At 40.4% G+C, this 10418-nt stretch overlaps 2 protein-coding genes across 2 annotated transcripts; one reads left to right on the forward strand and one right to left on the reverse strand.

Annotated features, from left to right (window-relative positions):
• Nucleotides 1-27: 27 nt before the first annotated feature.
• LOC121748232 (zinc finger CCCH domain-containing protein 63-like) lies at nucleotides 28-4462 on the reverse strand. The gene is made up of 9 exons (XM_042142462.1): nucleotides 3757-4462; nucleotides 3461-3556; nucleotides 3300-3389; nucleotides 1794-1895; nucleotides 1392-1538; nucleotides 1137-1256; nucleotides 987-1046; nucleotides 608-705; nucleotides 28-515 (listed from the first exon to the last, which is right to left on the reverse strand). Exons 1-9 carry the CDS (start codon nucleotides 4192-4194, stop codon nucleotides 374-376), a joined length of 1293 nt encoding a protein of 430 aa, XP_041998396.1. The 5' UTR covers nucleotides 4195-4462; the 3' UTR covers nucleotides 28-373.
• A 2599-nt stretch (nucleotides 4463-7061) lies between these two features.
• On the forward strand, nucleotides 7062-8239 carry LOC121747200. The gene is made up of 2 exons (XM_042141199.1): nucleotides 7062-7715; nucleotides 7932-8239. The coding sequence occupies exons 1-2, from the start codon at nucleotides 7275-7277 to the stop codon at nucleotides 8205-8207; spliced, it is 717 nt and encodes a 238-aa protein (XP_041997133.1). The 5' UTR covers nucleotides 7062-7274; the 3' UTR covers nucleotides 8208-8239.
• Nucleotides 8240-10418: the final 2179 nt, after the last annotated feature.

Consider the following 10418-nt stretch of genomic DNA (forward strand, 5'->3'; position numbering starts at 1 on the left):
ATTCATGTCCAAATTGTGTTACATTAAAAGAACCACCAAACTGAATTTCTACTAATGAAATTTTACTCAACAAATAACCAATCATGATGGCGTTACACTGGCATACACAAGCAACTAACAGAACCAACCTATTAGAGTAAGAGAAAGAATGATAAAAAAAACTCAACTTGTTTTTTGTTTATCAAACTTCAATTGGGTGAAGTTGTACATTTGACACCACAAGAGAGATGATTCACTAAGTTGCCCCTCATAATGTTTTCCGTTGTCCACTTTCATCCAGATCTTTGTTTTGAATTAGACGTAATCGTCTAGATTTTACTAGATTCAACGTTGGTATAAAACCAACTAGGGATTAATATACATAACCTGATTCTCATGAAGTAGTGGTTGATTCAGACGACCACTTCCATACTCTCACTTGACCGGATCCATCACCGGTGAAAAATAAACCACCGGGGCCAATTTGTATGCTGCGAACCTCCTCCTTGGAGAAAATCATCCCCCTCTCCGAGAATCTAGAAAAATAAGGTGCAACCACATTCATAATCGCTCATTCAAAGAGGGTGTAATAGCACAATTGTAAGAGAGGTGACACGATAAAACTCACGAAGGCAAATCATAGACTCTAACGGAATTGTCATTGCAGGAGCAGAACAACACTGGTTTACTTTCTGAATCATGCATCCCGCACAAAGTGATTAAACCCTGCAAGAAAACTTCTACATGTGAAGAAGCAAATTTTCTCTCCTATTGACACCACAAGCAGCAGTAATTATTTGGGCATGTTGCTCTACTTGTCGTGCAAGTAACTCAATTCATTTTCATTTTTATCCGTGAAGAAAAAATCACTCAGTAGGATTTGAACCCACGGCATAGGATTATGAAACCCAAGTCTTATAATTGCAGTTACTCAAATGACTATAATCATTTCCTACTGCAAAATAAGAAGGGAACTGAATAAATGATGAACCATGAACATTTCATACCTGTTCCTCCGTATGGGTGTATGTTACTTCCAAATTACCAGACTCGGTTGTAGCCCAGACCTACAAAATCACAAAATGAAAAAGTGCAGCTTAGTAATAGTTCACGGAGACTACGCATCACAAAATGAAGAAGAACTAGGAATCACAAACCTTTGCAGTATTGTCCAGTGAAGCTGATAAAAGGAACTGATCCCAACACAAAACTGATGTCACAACATGGTTATGTCCTGTTAAAGTCTGGACACACTGCAAAGTTTCCAGGCTCCATACCTGAATGTAAAACATAAAAGAGAAGAAATAATAAGCAATAGACAGATAAGTACGGAGTATAATATACAGTACGAACAAACGTTAGCAGGAAGTTGCTATAATAAGGAGCATCCTTAGTTTAATTGACCAACTTACTCTTATAGTGTGGTCCATGGAACCAGAGTACATTCTGTTACCACCGACAACTAGTGTCACGACAGCAAGAGTATGACCCTTGAGTGATGCAGCTGGCTCAAAGCAGTTGGTAGCTGCATTGAATTTCCATGCCAATATTGTCCCGTCCTGCATTAGGTAACAATGAAAGAAAATACGGTAACGTCAATATCTGTCTCAATGAAGTTAAAGCATTCGTGCATAATGACATTTTAGTGCCTCCTCTCAGCAACTCAATCAGAAAACACAAGTACAAATCCAAGAATCATAAACCAGTAGTCATATTACAGAAGACATACATAAATTCCCTGGAGATACACACAAAATTATGATTTTCACGTCAATTAATCAGTTCAGAAACAAGTTTCATCCAGTATTATATACCTTGTTACCAGCAAAGAGTAGATCATTTCCAACAATGATGGAATACACTTGTCCAACAGGTCCGCTTAAACTGAGCTCCATTGAGGTTTGGACATTCCACGCCTATTACAAAACAAGAAAATGAGGGAGAAGCAAATAACACATGGACAAAAATGTAAGATGCACAATCTGGACCCACCCAGACATAACCCGAGTTTTTTTCTGTCATGGAAAAGGAAGACCTTGGAGGACAAAATAGATATAATTCAAACATGATCCAGTTCCAGTATGTGTTTAATATATGTGGATTGTGAATTCCCCAACTTGGAAACAATTGATGATGTGGTTTTCCTTCATTTGCAGAGAAGATATTGCTAGATCCTTTGGCCATGTAATCACTCTTAAGCGGGTACTTAACAACAACTACAACAATAATGGTACCGAATTTGTGTTGCATGTCTTAAGAAAAAAAATTGGAAAAATAAAACATTAAAATCAGGAACTGGATGAGATGAATGAGCATGAAGCAGATACTGGTCACTGGGCCTGGATCATGTGGTTTGCTGAGGATTGTCTGGAACCAGCAGTCTGGGGAATGGCAGAGGTAGAACTGCAACACTGAAAGGTGAGGTCGAAGCTGTTTATATTGAGGACTGCACTGAATCAAGGGAAAGGAAAAGGTGACAGTGCCATGTAGGAATAGATAATCCCACATGTGTTAGCAGCGAGGGAAGGTCGTGATCCTCAGTGGCAGAGATAAGCTCATACTACTAGACACAGCAATAGGGTATAGCAGTAACGGTGCTAAGCCTGAGACTATGCAAAATAAGGCAATGCTGGTCCTAAGGAGAGGATAGAATGCAGCGATGTACCCAGAGATAAGGAATGGTGAGGTAAATGACAAAGTGATATGGAGAAAAGACTTAGTTTCATCAAGCGAGGTGCTAGAAGAAATGTGACAGAAAGCGGCTGTAGGTTGCACTATATGCAAGAATTGAAATAGATTGATAATGTCCCTCAAGTGTTTATAAGAATGCAAAACTGAACTTGGAAAGAAAATAGAAGATAATCCTCTCACGAGGCCTCAGTTCATCAATGCCAACAAGTTTGATCTCTCATGGATACTCTGTTCCCACCTCTCAGCAATAAATATAGGAGTTTTACAGGATAAGAATCCTACCAAACTTGGAAAAATCAATTCCAAAAAATCTGAATTTATTCAAATCATATCAAAATTCAAGCCCCATCTTACTAAAATTTAAAATAATAAAAGAGAAAGAACAACTAGATAGGTTGTCAACACAACGCATTGAAAGGATATACAACAAACTTATTTCAAAGTTATATACCAATGGCTGGAGATCACATACTTTTAGCACACTTTCAAATTCATCTATTTTCCTAGGATTTCACAAATTTTAAATATGTGAGTTTTATGCATCTCAACATAATGAAAAGAGATTGATCAATGAACACAATCACACATATATAGTTAACAGAAAGGGCAACAGTTTGATTCTGTCGTACCTTGACAAGATTTGTCAAACCCACAAACACCCATGGACCTTCACTTAGCATACAGCCTACTGAACATCCCAAATTCACTACACCTGACAGCTGTTATAAAAGGCGGACAGCCTACATTAGATCATTAAACACAACATGCAGAAAATACACATGGGAACTACCTGACCAGATTGGCAGTCCCATACTCTGACAGTCTCATCTTCACTCCCCGAGTAAAGCTTATCCGACCCCGAAGGCAACGTAATCCCTGTGACAGCCTGCCAGACAAAAAATTCGATTAAGAGCGATAAAAAATGGCACCTGAGAGCTCTAGCTCGCACTAGCAACACCAAGATCAAGTGATATGTAAACTGATATAACATTCAGAGATGCAAATATGTTCAGGTGAGCAATAACACCACATCATTAACCAAAACTCAAGAACTGCAATCCTTTTGATTAGCATAAATTAACGAACCTGTTTGTGCCCCTCGAGCGTCGTCAACAGAGTAAAGGAATCGGTGGACCACTGATGCAAAAATTTACAGGTATCCCCGTATCTACAGCTCCCTTGCACCCAATAGTTACAGATCTTTTTCTCGACTTTCCTAACGAAATTCCTACTGCCAATTGCGGGCTGCGGCCTCCCCCATGAACTATTGCTATTAAAATTGTAGTTCCCGGTCCTCCGTAATCCGCCGCTGCCACCGCGGTAAATATCCTCCGCCCCGAAGCCCTGGTGGCCTCTCTTGCCATTCGCCGCCGTGGGGTGCAAAAAGGGGCACGGATTTCTACTGCAATTTCCCTTTTCCCAGTGAAAACACACCTTCTGCTGCCTAGTGTTGTTATTCCTGTGATCGGTTGAGGAAGACGGCCTGAGGCGGTTAAAAATCCTTCTTCCCCCATCCACATCCATTAAAAGGCGGAATTGAATTTATGTGCGATCATGTAAATTTGAATTTAGGGGCGATAAATACCGGTGCTGTAATGAGAGAACCGGAAGTTAGGATTGGGGTTTTGAAAGAAATTTATGAACCCTAAGTTTGGAATTGCGGGGGAACGGAGGCAGTACGTGTGGAGCCTAATAAGAGTTTCAAGAATGTGGTATTTTGGCGAGGAAAGGGAGGAGGAGGAAGACAGACGCTATCCAAATTTTACGATTGCAGTATGAATTTTAGTCGTGAATGATCTGATGAAATATAAGGTGCATTTACAGCAATACACACTCTCCGCAGCACTGTATTTTATCCGCTCTCTTAACCCTCTCATCTTTTAACTATTCATGAGTCTCACTGTACTTTTCACTCCATCCCTTAACTAAGAGACAGACCTGCAACTCTCCATCCCTTATCTGTCTCTTAATCATCTCATCCCTTAACTATTCATTCAATTTCATTTTTTATTTTTATTTCCAACAAATTCAATTAATAAAAACACACTTCATTAAATAAAATAAAATTACAACTTAAAATCCTAAAAAAATGCATAATTAAATTCATGGCAAAATAAATAAAAAAAGACAATTTAAAATACAATTTTATAGAAATTATAAAAACTACTCAGCCGGCGAATCATTTCCCAAGGGAGACGGTGGAGGCGGAATACCAAGTTGTCCCACCAGATACACAATGTCGGCATGATGGGCTTGAAATTGGGCAGGCATCATGCGGGAAGTGTCTGCCATCGTGGCGGTGAAGTACATGGACATTAAGGAGGAGGGCGACCCTTGGGAGCCCGCCTGGCTTGATTTGCCTCGACCCCTCCTCCCTCTAGCCGCTTTCGCCGCCTTGGTCCCTTGCGGCCGACGGCGCCCACGGGAGGACCCCCCTGCATCGTCTGCCGTGCCCTCAACCTCTTGCGAGGCAACCTCTTGTGCGGCGCTGCCCGAACCGCCCGAGCTGGACCGGACACCGCCGACCCACCTTTCCTCGTCTTTGACGTCCTCCCAAACATCGACATGTCTGAATTCTTTGCCGGTGTCGTCGAAATAGATTTCAAAGCCGATCTCAGAATGCCGGCTCCCGTGGCTCCGCTTTGGTAATGAGCCGCTTTGTTCTTGTAGATGCCGCAGAGTTTTTTGACCTCTCTGTCGACTCGGTCAAAGTGAGCGCGGGGCATCTTCAATGTGCGGCGGCGGGACCCCTTCGGCTTAATCTCGTTGTAGGCCTCGGTGACCTTTTCTCAGAAGCACTTCCGGGTTTGTTGATTCCCGACGATGGGATCGTACGAGACGCTGATCCAGGCATTGTACACAGCCATCGTGTCCTTGCGGTTGTACGGATGCCGGCCTACATCCTCCTCCTCCTCGGCCGCCTCCGCCTCTTCCTCCTCGGAGTCGAATGCCCTGGAGCTTCCACCGCCTCGTCCTCCTTCCAGCGAGGGTTCATCCGGATAATCCTCCCGAATTTGGGATAATCCTTGCGAATACCTCGGGTGGAGGGACGAGCGTATGCATCAACATCAAAATGGGGTGGTTGGTACCCTGCCGGCGTCGACGAGCCCTGGGTGTCCGGCGTCGACGAACCGGAACCACCCAAGACATTGTACATACCCTCAGTCGCCAAACACATTGATGTCAAACCCGCCGGAGCCGCCCTCGTTTCCGTCGCCGGACATTCTGTGATGAAAATTGGAGAGGTTAGATGAAAATTGGAGAGGAAATGGAGATGATTTGGGAAGAATAGATGTGTGTTTCTGTGTGTAATGAGGATGAAATAGGAGTATTTATAGAGTAAAAAAAAAGATAAAACGGTCGAAAAACGGTAATATTACCGTTTTCATTTTTAAAATTTTTTTTTATTAAATTCGATTTTTTTTAAAAAAAATTGATTTATTGCGTCAGCGTGACGAAGCCCACTAGCGGGCCGGCGAGTGGGCGTCACGCGTGGCGCTAGCTCGTGCCACGTGGTGCAGGCGCATGGCGAGACAGCCCGCGAGACGTCTCGATGGGACGGACGTCTCGGTGAGACCGGGACGAGACGGGGCACTGCAACGGGTCTCGCCGTCGTCTCGTCTCGTCTCGGCAGGACGAGATACGAGTCACCCGCGGGACGCGTTGCGGCGGGTGGCCTAATACAACTTGACTGTTATTGATGGATAAACAATTTTAAATCCATGCAATAAGCAATTCTCTATGTACTTATTAATTCAATTTGAAAACTAATTTGGAGAAAATAAAGCGACCTATTTATTCATTTAATAAGGTATCCCCAACACTGCTGTCTCGTTCCCCAACACGAATGTCTCTTTGCTACTAGTGTTTAATGAGTTATAGTAATTTGTAAGGATAATTACAGGGATATAAGTTGTAAATAAATTAATGTATATAGATAACGAGTTTGAGACAATTGACCTTAAATGAAAATACTCATATTTTTATGAGGGGTGAAAATAGAAAATGAACAGATTTTTATGGGATGAAGTATATCAAAACTTTTAATACTCCTACTATTTACTTTGTCCACGAAAACAAGGTCATGTTTGACCCATACAAGTTTTAAGAAATATAATGCAAAGTGAATTGAAAAAATTAGTAGAATGTGAGTCCTACTTATATGAGTTATTATTTTATAATAAAATGTGAGTATAATAATGTTAGTGAAATGTGAGGTCCATTACTAAAAGTAGTAAGGATGAAAAAAATGATAAAATGAGACTATTATTGATGGACGATGTAATATGTTTCCGTACTTTTTTTCCATGAACTACTCATATATTTGCAGGATCATTTTTTATTATCAAGTACGTAATAAACAGGTCAAAAACTTTTATTTTGGTGCTCTTTTCGTCCAATTATTTTATTTGATTTAATAAAATGAAATGATAGTAGTAAATGATTTATGTGTATATGTGTGTGTGTGTAAGAAAGAGGATGAGTAGTTCACGATCTCAATTAATGGCCTCACATTAGTCTATCCAAAATGAAAGCCCCAATAGTTCTCAACACAAACATTTTCTGCATAACTCATTGCAGAGAAACTAAACAACCATCAAACAATGGGGTGCCCAACTTTCCATCTCAATCCTCAATCTCTCCACAAAAGAATCTCCGCACCAAACACAACTCGTTTCTCTCTCCAACCAAACCTTAAACTCCTCAAAACCACCTCTTTCTCATCCAACCACCTAAACCAACCAGCTTCAACCTCCACAATCAATCAAACACCCAACGTTAACTTCAAAACTCTAGGAGCCTGCAAGCTCGGCATCTCCCGATACCCCGACTTCAGCTACAATGCCGCCGGCGGTGCAGGCTCCGGCACTGCCACCAAGCTCCCCGACGGCAATGTTTCCGTCGAGTTCGACGTGGAAAAGCTCTACGTCCCACCCCTGTCTACCGCCACAACCACCTTCCTAGGGCTCCCGCTCCCGCCTTTCCTCAAAATAGACGTACTCCCCCGGGTCTTCCGTGGAGAAATCAACCAAGAATCCGGCAAGGTAGGCTGGCTTCGTCTCTGAATATGAAATACGAAAGCTCTTCATCCTTTTCTTTTCTTTATAGATAAATGAATTTAAATTTAAAGGTCGCGCCATAGAGGCATTGAACCTTAGACCTTTGGCCTCATACATTAACCTCTTTGCTGCTTGGCCAACTCACACACACCGAATGCTCTTGAATCTTAATCATAATTATACCACCATGATGGTGTGTAGGTTGATCTCAAGTTCATAGCGGAATTCTGCTTCTCGGTTGGGAGCGTGTACAAAGCGCGGCCGCTGCTGGTGGAGACGGTGTTGACATCAGATGAATCGAAGGGAAAGATGAGAGAGGGGAGAGGGGAGAGAATGGATGAAGATGGGAAATGCAGACTTGTTGGGGTGGCGACGGTTGATCCCATCAATGATCTTTTCTTGGACACATTTCTTAGCCTCCCCACTGAATGTCTCGCAGATTTGAATGCTGTCATCTCATTTTCAACCACACAATAATAATAGTTCACTCCCTTTATTTGTAAAGATAAGACATATCCACCTCTCAAACCATACCTATCATGAAATATATACATATACACATATATATATATATATATATATATATATATATATATATATATATAGTCCCATTATTCACAAATCCACTCTTAAAGATCGAACCACCGAACCAAACCAAATTAGGGTTTTTTATCTAGTTTTTTATGGATGAGAGGCACAAATTTATCATTTATTTTCGCCTTCATCACGAGCCTATTTTAATTCACCCGAAGGTAAATAAGTCATACAAACATGTTACAAAGATTTAACTTCATTCCAGTAGGATTATTACTTCATTCCAGTACGTAAATGCGGTTTCGCCGTCGCGTGCCGTTCTTTCTCTCTACAATATCTATCACCACCGCCACAACGCTGATATGGTGTAATAAACACATGGAATGATGCAATAAATTATTGGAATGAAGTATGTGAAGTCCTACTGGAATGAAGTAAAAACCTTATCCAATGAAGTAATAACGTTTCTGAATGAAGTAATAAACGCACTTGAATAAATTGCATTTTTAATGTAAATAAAGTAAAAACTCAGGTCAATGAATTCAAATGAAACATATGTTGAATCATTTCAAAACCTACTGGAAGAAAGTAAAAACATGTTGTAGTTTCAAGGTATTACGTACGGAATGAAGTAATAAACCTATACAATGAAGTAAAATGGGCTTGTAATGAAGACCGAAAAATTTACACAGCGGCACATCTCATCAAAAAAACTAGATCTAATGGCCCAGATTTGGTCTCTAGTTCGGTCTTTAAAATTGGTTCGACATTGATCACTTCCCTATATATATATATATATATATATATATAGGGAAGTGATCAATGTCGAACCAATTTTAAAGACCGAACTAGAGACCAAATCTCATCCATCCATTAATCACATCTAATGGTTATTAACAATTACACATTATCTTATTTTTTTATTTAATTAAATTGACACAAGGGTAGATTTGGAAGACCAAAAATGATGCAGTTACGTGAATACACTTCTTCCTCCATTCCCAAATCCAATCCACTTCTCTCTCTCTTTACGTTTCTCTCTCACCGGTCCCCGGCTGGCCGGCTCCAACTACCTACCGTGCGGCCTCCCCCAACCCACTGCATTGGAGTTGAGGAAGAAGCACCACACAGCGGAGTGGATCTCCGATCTGGTGGAGATGGAGAAGCTCTCCGACTACACGTGGAATGAGGCATACACATCAAATCGTCGATGTGATCTGCCGATCTTTTCTCTTGTTAATATCTATTTTCTTATCTCAATCTTCCTCAAATCGTGTTGCAATCATCATCTAATCGTGATTCATCCCTGAATAAAAAGCTGGAGATATCTACACAACGAAGACGGACGTGAAGAATTTCGATTACTTCGTGAGATCAGAATTCCGATTACTTCTTAAGCTTACCTTCAGAATCTCATGGAGAATTCCGATGTTGATGGATATTTTTTCGAGTTTTTCATGCATGTAGTATAAACAGATGTATGATGAAGTAACAGTTTGGCTGAATGAAGTAATCCGCAGGTCAAATGAAGTAACGTGAACTTTATTGTGTTGAGATTTATGTAGTCAACGACAAGTTCTCGAAGAACTGGACTGTGTCATACTCCACATCTTTTGATTCATATGCATGTAGTTGTAAGATGTTTGGGAGGATTGGGCTTGTATGTAGTTACATATTTTGGGTCTTGAGAAACAAAAAAATGAAATTAATCCCTAATGAGTTACATGGAGGACGTTGGTTGAAGTCTAAAATTTTCAAGGCCGTGCATTGTGGGTTTGATGATGATATTGAAGCTAGTTGTTTTATTACTTCATTCGGATATTTCTGTTCTTCATTCCCTTACTTCTGTACTTCAGACCTGTAGTTTCTTACTTCATTTACATTTTGAATTTGAATTTGTTAAAACTTTTTGCAAGCTTAAAGAGAATAGACTCAAGTGTTTTTATAATGACTTAATTTTTCTTTATTATAATGTTTTTCTTAGTCTTACTTTGATATATTTTCCATTTGTCATTCACTTATCAATAATCAATAGATCTCAAAAATGAACTAAGATCTCTGAAATGAACTAAATATGGTACCCAATGCAGTATTACAGGCTAATACTGAACAACATTTAAAGAGGAAAATCCGATGTTGAGGCTGGTTGTTCTA

Source organism: Salvia splendens, chromosome 9, assembly GCF_004379255.2.
Source record: "Salvia splendens isolate huo1 chromosome 9, SspV2, whole genome shotgun sequence".
NCBI classification, from domain to species: domain Eukaryota; kingdom Viridiplantae; phylum Streptophyta; class Magnoliopsida; order Lamiales; family Lamiaceae; genus Salvia; species Salvia splendens.